Source organism: Plectropomus leopardus, chromosome 13 (genome assembly GCF_026936395.1).
Source record: "Plectropomus leopardus strain MGB_pleo_1.0 chromosome 13, ASM2693639v1, whole genome shotgun sequence".
NCBI lineage: Eukaryota > Metazoa > Chordata > Actinopteri > Perciformes > Serranidae > Plectropomus > Plectropomus leopardus.
This window is the reverse complement of record NC_142188.1, coordinates 32,672,855-32,696,826: the sequence shown is the minus strand read 5'-3', so window position 1 is coordinate 32,696,826 and position 23,972 is coordinate 32,672,855. Positions and strand designations below refer to the sequence as shown.

The window sequence follows — 23,972 nt, the reverse complement described above, 5'->3', positions numbered from 1 at the left end:
CCTTGCATGGCGACTATATGCATACCCAGAACACCAAGCACACATCAGGTCTGATTGCGGCGTATACATGAAAGCATAAATCGACCCCCAACCGCATTATCTAGGTGTGTTAGTCCGACTTCGAGAAATTAGACTGAGTATGATTTCAGTCGAACTAACATGTTTACAGGTATTTTAAAAATCCAGTTTTAGTCGCACCTGCACAATAATTTGACTTTTTCCAACATCATGTAAACATACTGAGTGTCATGACAAATGATTTTAACCCTCAGGGACTGTTTGTCCCATTTCACACGCTTTTTATTCTTCAGTTTTTGATCACTTTGGCTGTGATCATACATATGACATACATTTTGGCAAGATTGTGCAATTTTGTTTGATCTTGGAATTTCCAACTCAGCTCCTACAATAAGTCTAAAACACACTGTTGAAAATAGATTGTTACATAGACTGTGAAGGTAAAAAAAATGCGCCATTGAAACCCATTCAAATGGACATTTTTGATCCCACGGCCATCTCAGCATAAAAACATGCATTGTATTATTTCTGGGTGTCATTCTGGACTTTTGCCTTGGAATTTGTCCTTTTTACTGTTTTCTGACTGATTAAGTCATTTTACCACATTTGGCAAATGGAGAAAAGGCATAATATTTCCAATCTGTGCACTGTCACAATCAATGTTGTTGCCAATCATTGACATACCCCAAGCTATGATCATTAAAAAATCTACTTTGCATGTAGTACTATTGAAAACAATTCATTTTTTTGTGCGTTTCATTTTAGAATATAGTGATATCGTGACAAAAACTGGGCATATTGAAGGGTCAAAATTCTTAAATTTTAGGAATTTGATGAGACTGATGTTGGTTAAAAAAAGAAAGTAGAAAATAATATATAGTAGAATTATTCTGAAAGGTGCATTTTGTGCTCAGAGCGATATGAGTGCGTGTTATATTAAAGCAGTCCCTAAGAATGAATGCTGGAAGAGGGCAGCCTTACAATAACAGGAAGCCAAATCAGCAGAAATCTGTTGTGCAAAGTTGTGCAGGTGTGAAAATCTTCACTATTTATCTTAATGTCACTCGTCATGTGTGTTAATGCTTTGCTCTAGTCATTTGGATACTGACAGTATGTTATCCTTTAACATGCTTGATCTATTGTACAGTCATATGTGCTTTGAAGTCCTGACTACAATACAGCTCAGCCAGGAGTTGCTGCTCCCTGCGGTTTCTTTTCTCAGTGAGTGTGTGATGTGAGGCAGGGTGTGGCCTCTCGGCTCTGTCACCTGCTCAGGTGTGTTTATGCATTCTCATTCACTCTGGATCTCTGCAGGACTCGCTCCATGACTGACATCTTCCCACAGAAGTTTAGGTTGTTTATTGTTAATGCTAAATTGTGGATTTAAGATGTTTTCTCCCCCTCAAAGGATTGGTTTATAGGTAAGGTAAGGTGAATTCATGTGCAGATTTTTCTATGAAAAGTGTATTTTCAGTGTCTAAAACATTTTTGTGACACTGTACATTACTAATGGAACTATTTCTGTTTTCATAACTAGTTATTTTTTTAAAAAACAGCAGCAGTTAGATGCCCTTGCCATTTGTCCTTCCACCCTGAACTTCACCTACAGTCTTTCTGAGCTATGGAGCGTCTCAAGTTAGTCTTGCAGTACTTTCAATCCAACTCTGAGTCCATCTCCAATGGGATCTGCATCATCCTGGCCCTGGTCAGCGTCAAGCTCTACACCAGCTTCGACTTTAACTGCCCGTGCCTTCCTCAGTACAACAAAATGTACTCTCTGGGAGTGATGATCGTCCCACCCATCATATTGTTCTTCCTGGGGGTCTTGGTCAACCGGCACACAGGCGTCATGATGGACGAGTACATGAGACCCATTGGGAACAGATCCAAAAATCCTGCTGTGGTGAAGTGAGTCAGATTTCTTTAATTTAACTGAAACAGTGTCACAGAAACATGGGCATATTTTATCTCTATATTTTAGCTTCTGCACTGTTTTGGATTCACTTCTTTGTTTACTTATGGGATTTTCTCCATATGAATATTAAATGAGCATTATTGAAGGGAGACAGATCTAAGATTGTCATTACCAACTGTTTCTCTGTAATTGCACAAATGAGGATAAAAAAATTAAACTTGAACTTCAAACTTGAAACAATTGGTGGCTTTCCATTAATCCTCAGATTGCAAAAAAATGCGCAAACTGAAATTGAGAATATAAAATACACCTAATGAAGACATCCATTTTAAAGAAGCTCATTTCTCACAAAGTTTTTACACTCCTCTGATGTGGTATTTCAGGCATTTGAAAAAAAACATATTTCGCAAAACTGCAATGGAAACATGTTTTGACAACATGACATTCTAAAAAAACAAGACTCAGTATGTGGAAGGAGGAAGAGACCGAGATCTTAAGTCATAAAAGAGACAAGGCAATTATGACGATATTAGATTCAAAGAAGCAACGAAATGCCAGTATTTATCAAGAGCTCCAAGCAGACATGAGAGAGAGCGGCGTCCAGAAGCCGAGGCAAATATACCAAGGTGAAGATAGTTTAATAGCCTACTTGATATTCGCCGATTTTTACGGCTGTTATATTCAATTCCTCCGTATCAAAGCCTTGATTTCTCTCACCTTTGGAATATGTTGGAGAGGTCATTCAGGCAGACATTTCACAGTTTTAATGATGCAAAAATCACCACAGATGGCAATGCAGTGAGTGCCCAAAGAACCTGAATGTCTGTCCAGTGTGCTGGTTGGGGACAATCCCAAAAGTGCCATACGACCCATTTTGGTCCTCAATAACTTTTTTGTTTATCAACTTGAAAATCTCAAAACACTGCCATTACACAGAATGAAAGCCCTTATACATTTCACACCCATAAGCTTTCAAAAAATAAGTAAATAAATAAATAAAAATAACCCCCCCAGTAAATCATGGTTATCAATTACCTGTTCCCTTGTTTATGCTCATTTTCAATGTTGTATGTTCGATAGCTTTTTTCTTGTCTATAAGTATACTAACATCAAACCACCTGTATTGTGTCTTGGACATCCTCTCACAACTTTCACACCTGTTGGTTTCTTGGATAGCCCACAGGAAATGCACGTTTAAGGGTGACTGCTCATTGACCATGATGCTAAGGGATTTCCTGAGGGCATATACGGCACTAACAGCTGTGAAAGTTGTGAGAGGATGTCCAAGAGACAATACAGGTGGTTTGATGTCAATATACATATAGATACAAAAGCTATTGAACTTACAACCTTCAAATGTCCATATTAAGGGTGACTGCTCATCGACAATGATGCTAAGAGATTTCCTGAGTGCTATCCAAGGAACCACCAGCTGTGAAAGTTATGAGAGGATGTCCAAGAGACAATACAGGTGGACTGATGTCAGTATACTTATACTTACACCTCGCTGGTAAATATTGCTATCCTGAAATCCCTCATATGTTGAGTTTTGCACAAATCTTTTATGGAAACTTGCCAAGAGAGGTAATTCTTCAAATACATTACTCACTGTGCACTACTGATGGCCCAGTATCTATTTTTTCAAATTGACTACTTAACCTACATATGGTGCTACACAAGAAGAAAGTGGTTCCCTCATACTTTAGCCGTGGACTGTGACAGACTAAAAGTGGGGTTTAAGGGCCAACTTGTAGAAAACTTTAAAGATTAAAACTGTTCCTTTGTCCTCCTGCAGGTACCTGTTCTCAGCCATGATCCAGAGGGCCCTGCTGGCCCCAATGGTGTGGATCCTGGTCACTCTGCTGGATGGAAAGATCTTCATCTGTGCCTTCAGTGTTAGTGTAGATCCTGCACTTTTCTCAGGTATCAGCACTCACAGTATTTTACAGAGAGAAATACACATTCAAAGAGTAATCTTACTACAATCTACACTGTTAGTGTTTTTGGTCTGTATGATGCATCATGTGTTACGTTTCCTCAGGTTTACCCAACAACACAGGTCTGGATGTGATCAAAATTATGGCCAAAGTGCCATGCAAGGAGGACGTTATCTTCAAGAACAGCTCTTTCCGCAAAGCAGTCTCACGTTACGTTCGCTGCTACTCACAAGTAAGCTTTTATAACCTACACATGCATACACACAAACACACTCACTTGTTCTTCTGTGTTTCTGAGGACCATCACTGATGCATTGCATTCCCTAAGACCATACCCAAAACTTAAACTTCACAACTAAAAGCTAACCCCAACCCTTATGCTAACCTTAACCTAAAATGAATTCCGACTTATATCTTAAAACCATGTCTTGAACCTCAAACAGGCCTTTGAAGAAGTGAGGACCAGCCAAAATGTCCTCACTTTTCAAAAATGTCCTCATTCTAAAAGTTAAAAATGTGTTATGGTCCTCAATATGTAGAAAGTACAAGAACACACACACACCTTCTGAGGCTGTGGCTCAGGAGATAGATCGGGTTCCATTCCCCGGGTCCTCCAGTCTACATGTCAAAGTATCCTTCGGCAAGATACTGAACCCCAAATTGCTCCATGTGTTGTGTATGAACAGTCAAAAACAGAGTAGCAGGTGGCACCTGCTATTGAGTATACAGAGGCTGTGACATCATACATCAGCTTTTGCTATGACTTGTGTGTAACATCACGCACTACGGTGAGTTAAAACAATGACAAGCCCTGGTTTCACAGCCAAACTCAGACAGCTAAGGCAGACTAAGGAGGAGGCATTCAAGAGTGGGGCAACAAAGGAGGGCTACAAAAAAGCTAAATACACCTTCAGCAGGGCGGTGAGTGAAGCCAAGCATCGCTACTCTGAGAAACTGCAAAAACAGTTCACAGACAGAGACGCTAGCTCAGTCTGGAAGGGCCTCAGACAGCCCACCAGCGATAAGCCCAAAACTCCCCACTCTGTGGATGATATATGCCTTGCCAACGACCTTATCGAGTTTTACTGTCGCTTTGAAAGACATTGGGACAGTCCTGGAGCCATCCCCCATGATGACTCCACTCCACAAGTCACCACCCCCACCGCCCCAATCACAGCTGGGGCCCAGGACTCAGCACAACCATCCACCTCAGCTACCCCCTCCCCTCTCACCTCAGCAACACTCCTGTCCATCCTGGAGAGAGATTTTAATATAATTTTTAGAAGACAGAACCCCCACAAAGCAGCTGGACCGGACTCTGCTGTCTCCCCCCCACCCTGAAGCACCGCGTCGATCAGCTGTCTCCATTGTTTACAGACATTTCTAACACCTTAGTAGAGACATGTCACATGCCATCCTGCTTCAAGGCCTCCAACATTATCCCTGTCCCTAAAAAAACAAGGACCACAGGACCCAATGACTACAGCCCCGTCGCCTTGACCTCTGTGGTGATGAAGTCCTTTGAGCGCCTGGTACTGTCACACCTGAAACACATCAGGGACCCTCTCGTGGACCCCCTACAGTTCGCCTACAGAGCCAACAGGTCTGTTGATGATGCTGTCAGCCTGGCCCTCCACTTCATCCTCAAGCTTCTGGACTCAGCAGGAACCCACTCCAGGGTCCTGTTAATGGATTTCAGCTCTACTTTTAATACAATAATTCCGACTTCTGCTAAAGGACAAGCTCTCCAAGCTGAGGATGCCTGACTCCACCTGCAGGTGGATCACAGACTTCCTGTCTGACAGGAAGCAGCAGGTGAGGCTGGGGAAGCATGTTTCTGACAGCAGAACCATCAGCACCGGCTCCCCTCAAGGCTGTGTTATTTCTCCTCTCCTCTTCTCCCTGTACACAAACAGCTGCACCTCAAGTCATCAGTCCGTCAAGCTCCTCAAGTTCTCATTGGACTTATCTCTGGTGGGGATGACTCCGCCTACAGGTGGGAGGTTCACCATCTTGTTACCTGGTGCGGCAAGAACAACTTAGAGTTCAATGCTCTGAAGACAGTGGAGATGGTTGTGGATTTCAGAATGATTGCTGCAACCCCCGCCCCCATCACCCTCTGTGACTCCCCAGTTTCAACTGTGGAGTTTTTCCGCCTCCTGGGGACCATCATCACCCAGGACCTCAAGTGGAAGCTGAACATCAGCTCCCTCATCAAGAAAGCCCAGCATAGGATGTACTTCCTGCGGCAGCTGGAGAAATTCTACCTTCCAAAGACAATGGTGGTGCACTTCTACACCGCCATCACTGAGTCCATCCCCACCTCCTCCATTACAGTGTGGTACACTGCAGCCACGGCGAAGGACAAGAACAGGCCGCAGCATATCATCTGCGCTGCAGAGAGGGTGATTGGCTGCCACCTGCCATCTCTCCATGACCTGTACACCTCCAGGGCCCTGAGGGCGTGCAGTCCATCAGGACCAAAACCTCCAGACTCAAGAACAGTTTCTTCCCCTCTGCTGTCACCATCATGAACAATACTCCGGCCCTCCCCCACCGCCCATATGACACAGGCTCTAATCGAGCCCCAGAGTCTGAAAACATTACGTTAATGTTATGCTAAATCAGTTTTTATGCGTAACATTAACTCACACTGGATTAGATTTCTTTACATGCACACTGTAGGTCAACTTAATTATTTAAACTTAAGGTATTTGCATTGTAACTATACTCTGAAAAAGTGTACAATCCCTCCATTGCACCTTTTGTACATACTTTTTTGTGTCCTTTATATTCAATTTTGTCATTTCATATATTTGAATTGCTTCTATATTTTTTTATCTTATGTTCTATTCTATTTAAATTCACTGTTTTATTCTTCCTTTATGTTACTTGTTTAGCACCAAAACACCAAGTCACATTCCTTTCATATGTAAATATACTTGGCAATAAAACTAGATTCTGATTCTGACCTTGTGCCCTGGCCACTAGTGTGTGAATGTGTGTGTGAATGGGTGAACATAACTTATAGTGTGAAAGTGCTTTGAGTGGTCAAAATGACTAGAAAAGTAAATAAAAAAATACAAGTGAAGGTCCAAGCTAATTTTGTAAAACTTATTTCAGTATTTTGAAAGAGAACAAAAGCTTGAAACAGTTTGAAACTTGACATCTAATAAAACAGGTTTTGCAGGAGTAAAACTAAGTTTTGAAGGCTTTCATAATTTTTTGATAGACTGAAAAAATATAAAAATCTCTACAAAAATTATTCTGTATTTGGGTTTTCCTTCAGCTGCAGAATTTTTTTCACGTTTCTTCCACCAAATATTACAGTTAAGACAGTGATATAAAGAATTATGGCACCTTTAAACCCCTTAAAAACAATCATAGAAAGGATACACTACAACAACAATCAAACATTTATCTAATTTTAAATACCAATATATCACATGCATCATCCTATATATCAGTCTACATCACCCGCTCTTTGTGGGCTCATTACACTCCATTAACCCTTAGATTGCGCAAACTGAAGTTACAAATATAAAATATGCCCAATGGAAACATGAGGGGGTATTTCAGGCAATTTGAAAAGGCCATGTTTTACAAAACTGCAATGAAAGCACTTTTTTGGCTTTTTTAGGTCACATACTGCTATGGCTATTTCTTGTCAGTAGGAACTGGCTCCCTCATGATGCAGCAGGAGCTAAAAGAGCTATTATGCATCACATAACTCTTCTAAAGTTGAGCAGATTATCTGGAAGTTTTGAATCCACAGTTCTTCTGTGAAATCGTGGATAATCACCTCACAGAAATCCCTCATACGTGGCCGCTCCCATATATAAGGGGCTTGCCTTTACATTATGTCTCTATAACACGCCTACGTGGCCTTGCAGTGGCTGCAATAGAAATAAAGCTGCTAATGTTTTGAACATCCATCACCGTGCTTCTTGGAATGTTATCACCAGAGGAGAAGTCATAGAACATCACTCAGTGGAAACACAGTCATTGTGTTTCCACTGAGTGTTTTATTGTGTTTTATCGACATTTCAGAAATATCGCTAAAGTGTTATACAAATCTGTAATGGAAATCCGCCTAGTGATTGTTTTTGTTCTCTTTGTGTCCCTACTTCTCATCACCTTGTCCAGGCAGTCGGCTGGTCCATCCTTCTCTTCCTGATTGTACTGGGAGCAATGGGACGCCTCATCAAGCCCTGTTTCGACGACCACGCCACCTTCCTGCAGACGCGCTACTGGAGCAACTACCTTGACGTGGAGCAGAAGCTCTTTGATGAAACCTGCGTCTTGCATGCACGCGACTTCGCCCGGAAATGCGTGGTGCAGTTCTTTGAGGACATGAGGGAGGACGCCATACTCCGTCTTCCCCACCCGCTTGTCATCACCAACTACAGAGAGGAGTGGGAGGATGAAGAAGAGGAGAGACTTCATGGGGTGTCAAATCAGGATCAGGTGGACCAGCTGCTCAACAAGTGGTACTACAATAAACCTGAACTGGACGTCACCAGGATAGCCTACAGACCCAGGACGTGTGTCACCTGGGAGGACAGAGACGGGAAGACTTTATACTCTGATGTCTAGGACAGCTGGACAGGCTCCATCACAGGATACAGTCAACTCAGGTGCTTGTATTTGAGTGGACATGGACACTCCTGTCTCTGTTCAGAGATGTGGATGATCTTGCCTTGATTTAATCTAAAAAACAATTCGGTTTGTTTATATAGCGATTGAGGTCTTCAACTTGATGCTTTTGTGTTGTGGACAGCTTGCTCTTAGATTCAAACCGTGCTGCGAGGGTCATTTGACTGTGTGAGGGTTTGGTCTGGCTGCTTTTTGCATACAGGTTGTTGGCATGGAGCTCACCCACACAGATTGATGGAAACATGCAAATGGACACTTGGAACCAAATAACTTCACAGATTCATACAAAGATACATTTTCAGCTGTAGACCTTTAGCAAGATGTTTTGAAACCTGTAAAATGATCAAATTCACATAGCAACAGCAGCAGGACACCACAAAGACAACAACAGCTCCAACAAACAGAAACTCTAAAGACAGAACACAAGCCATGCAGAGCAACAAGAAAGAGCAGAGCAACAGCACAAAACAACAGCACTGCAATGACATATAGCTTTTTAGCACAAAACAGCCATGCATGCAACATGGAGCAACAATATGTAGCTTTTTAGCACAAATGTTGCCTACATTATTTTATGTAGTGTGCTTTACTCTTTGAAACCTGGATTGACATCACTTTTATTGTGCTGCATTCAGATGCCTCTCACAAGTATTTAAAACTTTTGTAGCTACACCGGTCCAAAGAATTAATAGCCACGCTTCCTACAGATGTTTTCTACAATTCTACAATTCTACAATTTCATTTAGCAGACGCTTTTATCCAAAGCGACATACAACACAAGCAAGAATTTAGACTTAAGGAAAAAAACCCTTAGTAAGTGCAAAAAGTGCTTCAGGTGTGATTGGTCACAGGTATTGCCATCTAGTGGCAGAAGAAGTGCCGCACAACTTTGTGTGATGAAGATTTGTTTTCTCTCCTCTTTGTTTCCTCAGATCTTTCAAACCCCGTCAAACATAGTGAAAACTATAACAACAAATAAAAGACATACAATTTTGAAAAACATACATTTTCAACGAAATCTCAATCTAGTGTACATTGTTAATTAGTCCAAATAGCACAACAGAAATGTGCTAAAAAAAATGCACCACCAGTGTCCATGTAATGCACTTAAACACAAAACAAAACAAAGAACAATTACCATGTAACCCTCTAGGATCACGTGTAAAATATTGTTACTCCGGAGTTGTGCGTTTCTCTTCTGCAGACATGGTGCTCTTACCCACAATGCTACTTACCTATGACCTCACCACACAACATCACATTTCCCACAATGCCGTTAACTCTGCATTAAGTTAAGACATTAAAGGCTATACTCTTTTTTTACTTTTAAACATCTTTTAGATACATTTTTATCAAACTTTTTTAACACCTTATATATTACCCTTTTAATGATCTTTTAACAATTTTTTGAACTGAAATCATTATGAATTTGTAACGGAAACATATCAAATAAACACGTCGATAAAACTGTCTCTGAGACAGTTACACCTTCATCACATCACAGACCATCACATCACATACATCGTGGTCCCTCAAGCGTCTCCCCGTTTCTTTTTTGTAGTTGTTTTTTCCTTTGTTCATTTTACACATCTCTTTATATCTGCAGCTGTTGTAATTTCCAAGACTTTGTTTGAAATCCTGAATGTAACCTGATCTGGATCAGTCACTGCCCTTAAACTCAGGTCAGCTTTGTGGCCATCATGTGTCTGCAGCTGTGATTTATGTTCCTCTTGTGGGATCATATTCACTTCCTGATTTGTCCCGTTTTTACTTCCATATTGCTCTGAGATCAGCAACACATGTTTTCACTTACAGACCACCTTTTTTTCCACTGGGGAGGAACTTGGAGGGCAGTTCCTGACTGTGAGTCATCGCGGTGCCCACACTGCTCACACAGACTCAAAGTTGCACGCAAAAAGAGCGACTTCAGAAACCTTTCAGTCTTACGTGTATAAAGTTAATTTTACGTTCTGGATTTTTCACAGTTTTTTTCTGAGAAGTCTTTACACTGGATGTTGAAAATGGATTCCAAAGGCTGAGTCACATGTGCAGCCTCAGGACGCTGCCACAGCGTAAGTTTGCATGACTGCTTTCCATTGTGGCTCTGTTTTTGATCAGAGGCACAGTTTATTTTTAAAAGACATCAGCCTGAGTATGTTTGAACTGTTTCACTTCCTTTTTATATAGATGTTATAAGTATTGCTAAAGCGTAACTATTATTTTCTGCAACTAAACTTAATGAATTCATAACACAACAGCCATTCACACTTCGGACTACAGTAATAATTAAAGCATCATGCTTGTTTGAAACAGAACATGCTTTTAACCATTTGAAACCCGAGCAAAGTGGTTTGTTTAAAAAAAAAAACGGGGAAAAGGCAATGAGAAACTTTATAAGACATGGACCAAAAATTAACAAGAAATTAGTAAAAAGTTACAAAAAAATTACCTAAAAACGAAAGCAAGAAAAGTAAAGTAAAACAAACAAAATGACCTTTAAAGGTGGTGAAAATTTAAACAATACTTATGTAACAAAATTTTAAATATAGAAATATAAGAATTAAAAATACATACTTTCTGGACATTTAAAAAAATTTTTTTTATAGCTTTCTAATAATCCTCTCCCTTTTACAAAAAGTACATTTTCAGCACAATTTGTCAGGTTGCCTTTTTAACCTTTTTTTTTTTCACCCAAAGAAACCAAACCAATTTGCTCAAGTTTTAAAGTGTTTAATAGTTTGCAAAAGCACAAGAAAAGTGATGATGATCCAGGAGTTAAATGTTTCTAGTTCTACTTCTAGTTTCTCATTTATTTCCTTTCTCTCGCTCTCTCTTTCTGCAGCTTGACATTTGTTCAAACCAAACACAGCTCTTCAGTGTTATTCTCAGTAACGACCAGACACCCCAACATGGCTGCTTACGCACTCGTCACAGAGAACTTTAAGTTCATGTCCCTCTTCTTCAAGAGCAAAGATGTGATGATCTTCAACGGTCTGATCGCTCTGGGCACTGTGGCCGGGCAGACTGCATACAGCGTTTTTGCCTTTGAATGTCCGTGCTCCTCTGGGAGGAACTACCGCTACGGTCTGGCTGCCATTGGTGCTCCAGCGCTGGCATTTTTCCTCATAGGAATAATGATGAACAAGAGCACTTGGGACCTGGTGTCTGAGTGTCGGCTCAGAAACTGCAGGAAGCTGTCTGGAGCCGCAGCCTTTGCGCTGCTGGGAACCATCATTGGTCGAGCCGTGGTGGCTCCGCTAACGTGGGCAGTCATCTCTTTGCTGCAGGGCAAAGCATACACATGTGCCCTCAGTGAATTTCTTGACCCCGAAACTCTGGAGGACTTCCCCTCTGATCAGGAGTCAGCAATGGCCAAATTCCCATGTCCAGAAAGTGTTTCGACAGAGCTGAAAGGCTTCTGGCCCGAAATTGAGCGACGCCTTAAATATGAGTCTCAGGTAGTGGAGTACTTTGTGTTTGGTTTTAGCAGGGCTGTAGTTATATTCCTTGTGTGTTGGATAGAAATTGGTTTAGTGAATTATTATAGCTCTGTGCAAGCAAGAAATGTTAAATATCAATCAAATATTAAGAGCAGCCATTGCATTCATTCATATTTGTCATCAGAACCCTAAACAGAATAGTTAATGGTACCATTCCTGTACCTCTGTAAGAACGGAGCTAGATTTAGGGCGTAGTTAGCCTAGCTTAGCATAAAGACTGAGGCAGGTGGAAACCGAGCCTACCTCTGTGCAAAATTTCCAAAATACACCAACCATGCTTCTAAAACTCACTGATTAACCTATATGTGAACACAAATGTTAATGTCAAACCAACAAATTGTGATTGGAGCAGGCACTACTCAACTAGCAGGGAACATTCCCACAATAATGACTAGCGTTACTTACATGTTGCAATAATGTTTTAAAGGAAAGTTTTAATCTAATGTTAGAAGAACCTTTTTGGGATGTTCATCATTCCAAATAATGTCCCTGAAAGCTTAAATGCTGAATAAGATGTAATGTTATAACTGCAATATTCTGAGGATGTTGTGGTGATGTTAAGAGGTCACAGATCATAGAATGTTCTTTTATAAAGCATTCCCACTATGTTAAATAAGAACAAAGAAAGAACAACATTCAGAATATTTTTTTGAGGTCTGAGATTACAGACCTTTTTTCCATATAAATGTAATGCAATGTGATATGTTAACAAAAAACATATTTAACAGTTTTTGATGTTTATAGAGAATGTTACCCTAACTTTAAGAAGAACGTTCTGGGAACTAAAAGAAGACTTGCGGCTGAAAACATTACTGAAACATTATAGTGTACCATTCTTTATTATAGTGTACCACCATGTTTAAAAAATTGCTAGCTGGGTATGTGCTGAAACTATTTTTTGAAAAGCAACAACAGCCTGTTCTCTGGCGTAAGATACTGACACCAAAAGCCACCTTTCACAGTGGAATGATATTGGATGGATAAATGGGAACAGTTTTTGATCAGTTTTTAACACCAATCCAGTATTGACTGAGAGCAACAACTAGGCTCCAATTTAAACACTCTGGGCCCATCCAGGTGTTAAATAATGTGATGAATCAATACATCATGATCCAGTGCCCCAGAACCCCTACAAGATGTTGACTTCACAGTTGTTGTTCCTTTCAGCTGATAGGCTGGCTACTGGTGGCAGGGATGGCTGTGACGGTGTTCCTGATGCTGTGTGTGAAGCGCTGCTCCTCTCCACTCGGTTACCGGCAGGAGGACTACTGGTCCGAGTACCGCTCCAATGAAAAGACCCTCTTCCAACGCACGGCATCTGTCCATTCCCGCCTCCTGGCTGCAGAGAATGTCAAGAACTTCTTTGGCTTTGTGGCTCTGGAGAAGGAGGAGAAGGAGCAGCTGACAGAGCACCAGAGTGCCAGTCCAATCTGCAGCACCAACTGGAACAGAGTGACCGGAGTCTACCTCTACAGGGAGAAGAACGGGCTGCCGCTGTACAGCAGGCTCCACAAGTGGGCCACGTACAGCCTGGAGAATAACGTGGAGGCCATGGAGAAGGAGATGGACACGTTCAGCTGACAATGTTCTTCTGGAAGGTGGTCCAATGACTGACTGCTCTTTCACAACTTCCTTTGACAATTTCAGAAACTTTTTGAAACAGACAATCTGACAATCACGCACACTAGTTCTGTCACTTTGCCTATAGACATGTTTGGACTCCATTTCAATCCCTCAAGTCCCAAAATAATGATCTGCAATTCCTTTTAATTGCAGAGGGATCAGTTCTCTGAGTTTTGTGTAATGAATCTATTCAAGTAATCCTAATGAACGATTGTATTGCTATTTGGAAACAAATTGGCTTTTGGAAGCACAAAACTTTACATAGAAGAATAGAACTTGTATTGACTGTATATAGGCCATATTCTTTATCTATAATAGCCACCAATAAGGGAGGCCACTTTAACCCTTTGAAACCTGGGATAAGTGGTTTGATTCCTTTCAAAAACATAGCAAAAAAAAAAAAAAAACACAATCAGGTGAGTAACACCTCAAAAAATCCCAACATCAGTTTGAGTGTATGTTATATTTAGAATATTTTAACCACTTTATACTGGAAAAAAAGAGGACTGTTAACCAACTTAAAATAATTACTTAAATCGGTAGCACATAAATTAATTAATTTTCTCAAATCAAGTTATCAAGTTCGATTAACACAACTGCTTGGAAATTGAGTTGAGAAAATGTAATTCATTCATGTGTTCGAGATTAAAGCAATAACTTTAAGTTGATTAACAATTCTCTTTTTTCATTGTACCTTATCATCAGGCAGCCATTTCCGATGGGGAACTAAGGCCGTTATCTCAAAGCCACCTCAGCCGCCTAACCACACAACTATTAGCATCAGATTAAGTTACTTTACGACTGGAACTTTTCTATACGCAGATGATACTGTCCTTACAGGGACTGAACATGATCTTCAGAGTTTATTGAATATTTTGTACATGGAGATTTAAGATAGACAAAGATGGGTTATGCATTTTAGGAAGAAGGGAGAGTCAAAGACAAAGTTTATTTCATTTTGTCTTTGTCTTCTTCCTCATTTTGTTATAAATACTTAGGACTTATTTTAAATGTATGTCCTTTGAAGAGGGAATAAAAGTCCTATCAAACTCTGCAGGTCGATCACTGGAAACTTCTCTTAATAAGGTTAAGTTACGTACTGTAAGGATATGGTGATAATACCTATAGATGTGTATAATTTTTATGTCTACAAATCTTTTGACCTGTTCTCTGGGTGTGCATAAAAGGCCTCAAAGCTTGCGGTATGTGGTGACATGGGATGGGAGCCATGTGAAGTGCGGCATAAGGATAACATGTTATGACTTTCTTCTATCTATCTATCTATCTATCTATCTATCTATCTATCTATCTATCTATCTATCTATCTATCTATCTATCTATCTATCTATCTATCTATCTATCTATCTATCTATCCTTCCAGATTTCCCTTTGCTGAGTTAGCCTAAATCACATCTTATCCACTCCACTCTCCTATGACTGGACATTAGCCAGATAAAGGCTTAGTAGAGGAACAGCTCTCGGTCCAGGTCGGGTCAGCCTTGCCCTGATGCTGGGTCACCTCCCTCTCTTTGTCTGACGCTTTCTGTTTTGTTTCTCCCCTCTGGTCTGACTGGGTGCTCTGTGTACGCTGTTGGTGGGGATCCTCTCGCAGTCCAAACCCCACACAACTTTTTTCCGATGCTGATAAGTTCTTATCTATCATAGTAAAGTCGTGCTGAAGGGGCCATGGAGTCAAAAAATAGAAAAATAAAAAAAGTTAAAAAGTAGCAAGGATTTGAGGAGCTACTGGCTGCTGCATCTACATGCACTGCTGTTGTCATATATATGTGATGAATATGTGTCCGAGACCACCTCGGCCATTAGATCACAGTGTGTCTTAGGGCTCGTGTACACCTGTATTTAGCGCTGTACACTTGTGATCTAATCACCCAAAACGCATGTCAATACCAGGTGTAAACAGGCTCATTGTCGCCTTCATCTCAAATTCAGTCGGTGATTTGCTTTTGCATTCAGTAATACACTCAGACATATAATGTGACACTATGTATAATGAGATATATTTTAACTTCAGTGATGTGGAGTTCATGTGAAGCTTTGAAAATAGTGTATCAGTTACAGGTGTCATAAAATGTGTTTCTGGCTAAAATGCTGCTTAAAACAGTTTTGTCAATGGGAGTCTCTTCAAAGGAGCAGCAACACTGAGTCATCTGGATTATTGTGTCATTTTAAAGCACTGCAACATATCCATGCAACAAGTCCTGAGAAATCATCAGAGGTAAGGGAAGTATGGAGGTGAATACTTTGGACATATTGTAAACATGTCAGACATGGGAGAAGCAGCGTACTGAGGCCTTCTACCACTGCAAAAAAAATCACACACATGCAGGCACACCTTCTTTAGATCAACACAAATCTATGAAGGGTATTTAGACATTGAATTTACATATCCCTATATAAAGGCTAATTCCGCTACTATGATGGTAATACAAATCATGAGCGACGCTTTTGTGTCATATAAGTATTTCATGAAGTAATTAGGCATTAATTTGGATATGTGAGACAAACATTATTGACGCTTCTTCCACAATGACACCACAAGTCTATAGCCATACTTTGATGCTTCGACAATCGTAATACAAAAAATACTGGAAGGATGAAAAATGGATTAAGAACATGGCTTTGTTTGACATGAGGGTGGTGTCAGAGGTACGTCCACCTTCACGGTTTGCCCTCTGTAAGAGTTAATTTACCTCATGCATTATCTAATCTCAGTTTCCAGTGTCCGACCTTTTAAAATATTATATTTAATATTTGTGCAACCTGCTCAGTGCTTCCTCCTGCAGTACTGAGTGTGTTTTGTTAGTAACCCTTTAAAACCTGAGCAAATTGGCTTGGTTTCATTTGGCAATGAGCAATAACATCCTAAAAATAGTAGAAGAAAATGACCTGAAAATTAGAAAAAAAAAGAAAAAAAAAAGGCAAGTTAGAAAAAATATAATAGAAAACCCCCCAAACAAAAAATGGAAAGGAATTGCTAATAGTTATTATTATTATTATTATTATTATTATTATTATTATTATTATTATTATTATTATTATTATTATTATTATTATTGTTATTATTATTATTATTATTATATGTTTTCGAAAACAAACAAACAAACAAAAACGATTTGTCCAGGGTTCAGAGGTTAAATAACTTGTGAAAGACATGACATGCATGACACAGGAACCAAAAAGAGGGAGGGTAATCGTGGATGCACCGCGTTGTTGACGTAACCTACTTGCGCATGCGTAAAAGCATCAAAACACCGATTGAACTTTCGGGCGGGATGATTCAAAACAAGATGGACTTAATATCTGCGCTGCAGTTTATGAGATTAAATGAAATTCCACAAGGTAAACTTTTCTAAAAGACTTTTTGAACTGAATGTGTTGACGGGGATTAAATAAATTCAGATAAATATCCGACGCCCAGGCTGTCTGTAGTAGCTGGCTGTTAGCGGTAGCTGTTTCCCGGGTTATGTGTCTTGTCCTGCAAACATGGAGAACGACGCTGCGGGTCCCATTTACAAATCTTACAAATTAGCCTGTGCCGGTTGCTTTGGAGGCAAAACGACTGTAAAACGAAACTTCTGGTCTTGTACTCGAGTCGTTCTGAGCCAGCGGTAATTTCGGCAAAGAAGTGTCCAACGTAGACTCACTGTATTTCGGACACTCATTGCGGGCTTGCCTGTAAGCCCGTCTTCAGTGACTGAGCTATGCGATAGTTTGGCATTAACTATTTTGTAGAGTTGAAGAGTGGAGGCTCGTTGTTACGCCTGTTTTAAAGTTACCAGACTTTTACACGAGAGAACGTCAAATTGACAAATATATAAGAAAAAAATGAGCATGGCGACTCTCCACATAACGTTACATGTCAGTGTGGTTAGGAACAGGATCAGCTGCACGGATATGAACGATAAGCACTCAGTATTTTACACAGCAGCAATTCATCCTATGAAAACTAAGCAAATAGCTTTGATTTCTTTCAAAGGCATGAGAGGAAGAGGGCAATGAGCGACTTGACAAAGAAGCGCCACAAAATTAGCAAGAAATGTACAAAAAGTTAAAAATTACTTGAAAATAAGCTACAAAAATAAATGTAAAAAACAAACATAAAGAAGAAATAAATATATAATAAAAATGTTTTATTTTGTAGAAAAACTAATATATGATGATAAGATTTATAAATAAAAATGATTTTTCCCCAGTTTTTTGATCATATATATAATCTTCCCTAGCTAACCGTCAGACAATTTTATTATTAACTTATACCATTTTTTTTCAATTTGCGGGATATTTCTTTCCAAGTTGCCAAATGCGTGCTTGTGAAAGCACACTTAGTAAAAGAAAGTTGATGATAATCCAGGTGTTAAAGGGTTAACCCTTTGAAACCTAGGGCGACATCACTTTTCTTGTGGGGCTTTTAGACGCCTTTCACAAGTATTTAAACCTCTGAAATAACTGGCCAAAAAGGCAGTGAGCAACTTGTCAAGAACTTCCACAAATTGCAAGAAATTAGTAGACCAGAATCATTTTTTATAAAAGAAAGTTAAACGTTTGAAGGTAAACATCTCGAGGGAATAAGACAAAAGCAAGAGAAAACAATTAATTGATAACAATAGATAACAATTAATTGATTAATTATACTGATCATAACTGATGTGTTCAGAATTATATTTTTTAAAGCACTTTTTCCAGGTCTTGATTTTTATTTTTTAAACTTTTATGTTCCTTTCCCCCCTGCTTTTTCTTAGAATTTTAAGTTAATTTTCTTGTTCATTTCTTTTGTTGCTTATTGTCTTCTTCCTATGTTTTTGAAAAACAAATCAAGCGAATTTGCTCAGGTTACGAAGGGTTAAATATGCAGATTGGTTAAATAAACCCAAAATATCAAAAAAAGTAAGTGTTATAAGCCTATATTTTTCCTTAGGGACTGTTTTTTTACTTATCTGCGGAGAAGGGTGGCAGGGGTGTGTCCATGACCCTCCTTCCACCATAAATTAGTGTTAGATTTAAAACATGAACGCTGTGGTGTTTGAAAGTGAAAAGTTGAAGATAAAATCCTGCAAACAAAACTTTGTTTTTCTCTCAAGGGGAGATGTGGTTATGTTTTGTCTTTTTTGTTTCTGAGGGAAGCGTTCGACTGACATTATGTGTTGAAGAGCAGTCAGAAATTCGAAAATTGATGAATCATTGTTTCAGTTTCTGTTTGTGATAGATGGTGTAATTTGAGCGATTCTTGAAGAAAATTTGTTTTATTTAAAAATTGTCAGTAAAACAAATGCAAGATACAAGCATTTAAAGTTGTATGTTTCTCCCCTAAGCTGAAACATAAGTCTCCCCAGTGCTTGAAAAGTTATTTGACATGCCTCCCTGTTTTTGCATCACCCCTCCTCTCTCATATATAACAAACAATTATTACCTGTATTATTATTATTATTACCTTACCTGTATAAAACTGATTGCAATCCACAGTCCATATCCTCCTGGAAGGGGCCATTTTAAATAATGTCAGTTGAGGGTCAGAGGATTTATGGATTTCTTTATGTCAAGCTGAAACAACCAGTTGTTTAATAACTTAGCCAGTCTTCACAAAATTAATTGGCAACTACTGACAATTGATTCCTTGTTTCAGTTTCAGTAAATTTTCAAAGTAAAATGTCAAAATGTAGCTGTTTTTTTAGCTACACAGATGAAAGGAGTTGACGGTTTTCATTGTCATGTATGGTAGAAAATCAAATTAAATATCGTTATGGTTTTTGGTTGTTGAATGAACAAAAGCTATATACAGTATATGGCAGTATGACAGATGTCATCAACAGATTGCTGAGAGCAACTCCGGTACAAACACCATTGCACAATTGGAAAAAAAAAAAACAGTCATAATTTTAGTAAGTGATTAAAAAACATTACATTTAGTTGTTGCTCTATCCTATTAACCATATTGTAATGTCCCACTGAAACCAGGTTCCCAAGTTCCAGGATACAGTGTGTTGCAGTAGTGTATCACTTTATGTAATCTGATAACTGTTGTGATTTCCAGTCTGGGTGGACGCTGCGTGGGACTTAGAGTTCACAGAGGGGAAACCACTGGATGACACCATAGAAGAAGAACTCGCAGTCAGTGGAGACAAGGCCTTCAAAAGCCTGTACCAGTGTTTACTGGCCCATGCTGCTGACCAGCAGGAGTCTGCAGGCAGAGATGGAGTTTCACAGGTAAGACTGACACAGCACAGACGCTCTGCAGGGAACACTGATAGAAGGATTATTAAGAAGGACATACGGGCAGTTTTCACTCAGTTCATTGACACCATTTATGTTTTATGTTGCACACTTTCATTTGATTTCCTCCTTTACACCCTGTCCTTTGTTTCATTATATATATGTATACATAATTTTTCAACCAAAACTTCCTCCATGTCTTTGAATTTGTAGTGGTGTGTTGTTATTTTCACATATTAAGCCATTTTTCTGTTGTAATTTCAATGTTCAGTTCCCTCTTCCATTTTTTCTTGATGTCCATAGCAGAGGATGCATCACAGTTTCTTAGATTCTGATAAAGAACTAAAATCATCTGGAATCTCGTCCCACTGTAGCATCCAGTGATTCTTTATTTTATATATTTGTCATTTAGCCGATCACCTGCATTGGTGTTTTATTTAAATGATTACAGATAAAATGAATTAATTAAGAAGTGCAAAGAAAGTGTAAGCATCAGAGGAACTTCTACTTTGTGAAACCTCAGGGTGCTTTTTTTATTTATTTTTTTCACTTGACTTTACAAAAAAAGTTGGGGGAACTTGCTATAAATGGTGTTGAAAGTTTCCGTTTTGATTAAATATTTGCTAAAGGCATTTAAACAAAGTTTGTTATATTCCAAATTCTAACTATTGACAAAGATTTTCATTTTTATTTTAAATGCGAATGATTTGCAAATATTGGATATCCATTATCGGTTTCGTTAAGTACTAATAACCAGTGTTTAACCCATTTTTGCAGCATTTAGCTTCTTACTTATCCTGCACTGGCTTTTGCAGTCTAAAAACTTGCTCTGTGCTTTGATGTTGATGCAAACCATCAGTCTGCTGGCTCTTTTATTCTCTGTGTGGTAGCAGCACTAAACATCATCTGTCTCCCATGTTGCACTGCAGAGTATCTGGGCAGTTCTGGGAGAGAATGAGGTGTCGATCAAGTCTCTGGTGGCCGTGCTGTCCTTCTTTGTCCTGACTGCAAAAGGCAAATCAGCCAACGTCCAGCAGAGGGTGAGCGGCCTGCACGCCGCCTCAGTCTACCTGCTGCTGCTGGGAATCCCAGGTGAGAAAATCTGAAAAATATACTATTAGAAAAAGGTGAAAAAGCAGTCCTTCAACACAGCGAGTCTAAGAATCATTTACCTGTCGTTTCATCTTCTGCATTCTTCAGTGTTTCAACACATTGAGCCTCATTCAAGAACAAAAAAAATACATTTTATATTTGAATGTTTAAAAATAATATCATCAAATTAGATGATGTTTTTGAGGAATAATATTAAACTTCAGGGCTAAAGGAATGATACTATACCTGGTAAACTGATCCCAGTTACTATAATCTCAGTTACTGTGCATCCCTCTGCTGACCAAGGATATTTACTCAAGTACTGTATGAAAGTACAAATCTGAGGAACTTTTACTTTACTTGAGTGTTTTAATCTCATGCTACTTTCCACTTCCACTCTACTACACATCAGAGGGAAATATTGTACTTCTTACTTCACTACTGTTATTAGGTAACTACTTTACATATTACGTATTTTCCACATGAACCAAAAATAGAAAAGACAAGTGCAGCTGAAACAATTAGTTGATTTATTAGAAAATTAATTGGTCACCATTTCTTCTGTTAGTCATTTTTCATGCAAAAAAGCCAAAAAACATTTTATAGCTCCAGATCTCGTGCATACTGTATGTATGGGGCATTGCTGTTTTTCTTTGAACTATTTTAATCATTTTTTAAAAAGTGAAATTTATTTAAACCTTTTTGCATGTGCACTTTTATGCATCTTCCTGAAATCACATTTACCTTCTTTACGTTTAACAGTATGTCCGTTTCACTGCAGCAGAAGTTCTTCCTCATCTTACAGCCTTTTTTGGTGTCATGTCTCCAGTCTTATTCATGTGCCAGAGTCTCTGCACGCAGCTCAAAACCTGCCCTGTATCATGTTTAGCGGGCGTTACCTGTGCTAACAGGTGACTTATGATCAGTGGGATTGATCATTGAGCACAGCTGGTCAGAGCAGATTTGAGTGGTTGAGAGCGTTTGGTGCATCTGGAGCTGACTTCTATTATTAGAAATTTAGAGAATGGTGCTGCATGGGGCTTGTTGTCTGTCATGTGTTTTTTGTGTGTCTCTTTGCTTGTGTTTCATATCATAAGGTGAGATCAGACTCTTTTAATGATGATGCGTAACATTTTTTTCATTTTCATTTTCATTTCTTGTAGGGAGCATTGCCAACAAGGTTTTCCATGAGGTTCTGATGGACACCTGTTCAGACTTGACCTCTCACTGCTGGCCTCAGGACTCCGGGAAGAAGCGCAAGAAAGATGGCATAAAGAGTTCTCAGGCAGAGGGCAAACGCTCCAAACCGCAGCGGAAAGACACTGCAGAGGTAAAGTCCTCTTTCAAAAATCACTCACAGGTCCAATATTAAAAACAGACGCTGATACACTGACTCCACCTGTGGAGCCACCTCGCAGGTTGAATTTTGTGAGTTCAGATTGACTGCCATGATGTGAGACTTACTGTGATTGTCTACCAAAGGTCAATTTCCAAAATATCTCTTCTTGGAACTTTTTGATTGTTCAGTGATGATGTGTCACTGTGATGGATCAGCTTTAAACAGCAGGTTTCTAAGGGGTGTAAAGATTAGTGCGTTAATGAGGTCTGCTGAGTCTAAGTCCAGCGTTTCCTGTACTATGATGGTGGCTCTCTTTTAACCTGGCTAGAGCACCATGGCAAATTTAACCTGGTCAGAAGCAGGCTGTGTTCTGAGTTTCAGCTTGAAATCAACTGAAAAGCGTCTTCCACAGCTTCTTTGAGGAGCGTCACTCGATAATCAGTGTCAGCACATGAGCCATACATACTGACAGCCGAGAGAAAACATCATAAATACACTTTATACAACTTGTTGAGCCATTATGTGTCATAAATGCCACCTAATGAAGCAGCAAATTTACAGTATTGCTATGCATTGCAAAGTGTTTTTTTGTTTTTTACACAGGAGCCTACAGTTTATCAGTGATGCAGGCAATCTGAGCAAGAATATTGTTTGTTATATTCACACAGTTGTGGCTCTTACTGAACAATTGACTGTGTCTGTGGTGTTTTTCTGGTTAGTTTGTCCACAGTGACTCTAAACGAAGCTTCTTTAAAACCAAAGATCGCATTATATATTTACAAGTCACTATATACTATTAATCAGGATGATGCTGATTTCACATTAAATGCAATATAATTCTTTCAGGTCATACAGTACCGTTACCATTTATTATGTTTACATGCTTAGCTGATTGGCTGATGTCCGTTTTTAATCAGATGTTATATTAAGATGATAGATTTGTCTGTTGGAATTTATCAAAGGTATTATTAATTCTGTGAAATTCATTTTACTTTGATTTGTCCAAAAACTTAAGTTGTTTGTAGTCTCCTTCATTATGGGACAGTGTCAAACCTAAATATAGTTCTTTCATTAGTTATAATGTTTACATCTGCTGCATCAAATTTAAAGTTTAAGAGCTGCCCTTGTCACAGTAGAAATAACAGAGTGATATAACAGCTTAAATAGATCGCCTATATTAACGTGTGTACTCACTATACGTCATTTCCTGTCAGCTCTTGCCTTAATTGAAGCAACAGTGTTGCTTTTTGCTGTAATACATTTTAATATTCTTCAAAAGTAGGTGACGCGCGATCCATCATTTATAAGTATCAAATGATGTGTTCAGCACGATTTAATCTGTCCAAGATGTCCAAGTGCTAAACTGTTAAAGACAACTTGCTTTCATTCAAAATGGAATTGATACAAAAGGACTTTTCAAGAAATGTTTGTTCAATAAAAGGTTTCCCAATATCTTCATGTAAAATATAATCTCTCTAATATATATAATTTCTCCCAATGTGCTAATTGACCCTTTTTTTGTTATTGCATTTTCTCTCTATTTTCTCATCATAAATTAAAATATGTCTTAAAATACACAAATCCAAAATATTTTGCCTTTTCCAAAAACTAAGGTTGCAGTGATTTACCCATTTCAAGGTATAACTTTGTATGAAAATTGACAG

At 39.0% G+C, this 23,972-nt stretch overlaps 3 protein-coding genes across 3 annotated transcripts in view; all 3 read left to right on the top strand.

Moving 5' to 3' along the window:
• The first annotated feature begins 1,249 nt into the window (after positions 1–1,249).
• calhm3 (calcium homeostasis modulator 3) lies at positions 1,250–8,466 on the top strand. Its single transcript, XM_042501661.2, has 4 exons — positions 1,250–1,926; positions 3,729–3,856; positions 3,975–4,102; positions 8,017–8,466. Exons 1-4 carry the CDS (start codon positions 1,640–1,642, stop codon positions 8,464–8,466), a joined length of 993 nt encoding a protein of 330 aa, XP_042357595.1. The 5' UTR covers positions 1,250–1,639.
• A 1,906-nt stretch (positions 8,467–10,372) lies between these two features.
• Positions 10,373–14,703, top strand: LOC121954848 (calcium homeostasis modulator protein 2-like). The gene is made up of 3 exons (XM_042502570.2): positions 10,373–10,598; positions 11,369–11,984; positions 13,194–14,703. Exons 2-3 carry the CDS (start codon positions 11,436–11,438, stop codon positions 13,605–13,607), a joined length of 963 nt encoding a protein of 320 aa, XP_042358504.2. The 5' UTR covers positions 10,373–10,598; positions 11,369–11,435; the 3' UTR covers positions 13,608–14,703.
• A 2,030-nt stretch (positions 14,704–16,733) lies between these two features.
• ncapd3 (non-SMC condensin II complex, subunit D3) overlaps positions 16,734–23,972 on the top strand; it is a 40,911-nt gene continuing 33,672 nt past the window's right edge. The window contains exons 1-4 of the mRNA XM_088086649.1: positions 16,734–17,009; positions 19,699–19,871; positions 20,807–20,969; positions 22,133–22,299. Of these exons, the coding sequence (XP_087942775.1) occupies positions 16,868–17,009; positions 19,699–19,871; positions 20,807–20,969; positions 22,133–22,299 (645 nt within the window). The 5' untranslated portion in view covers positions 16,734–16,867. The remainder of the gene's footprint in view (positions 17,010–19,698; positions 19,872–20,806; positions 20,970–22,132; positions 22,300–23,972) is intronic.

Coding starts and splice junctions, on each gene's coding strand:
- calhm3 (XM_042501661.2), top strand. CDS start 1,640: ATGGAGCGTCTCAAGTTAGTCTTGCAGTACTTTCAATCCAACTCTGAG. Junction 3,857..3,974: donor AGATCCTGCACTTTTCTCAG/GTATCAGCACTC, acceptor ACGTTTCCTCAG/GTTTACCCAACAACACAGGT. Junction 4,103..8,016: donor ACGTTCGCTGCTACTCACAA/GTAAGCTTTTAT, acceptor CACCTTGTCCAG/GCAGTCGGCTGGTCCATCCT.
- LOC121954848 (XM_042502570.2), top strand. CDS start 11,436: ATGGCTGCTTACGCACTCGTCACAGAGAACTTTAAGTTCATGTCCCTC. Junction 11,985..13,193: donor GCCTTAAATATGAGTCTCAG/GTAGTGGAGTAC, acceptor TGTTCCTTTCAG/CTGATAGGCTGGCTACTGGT.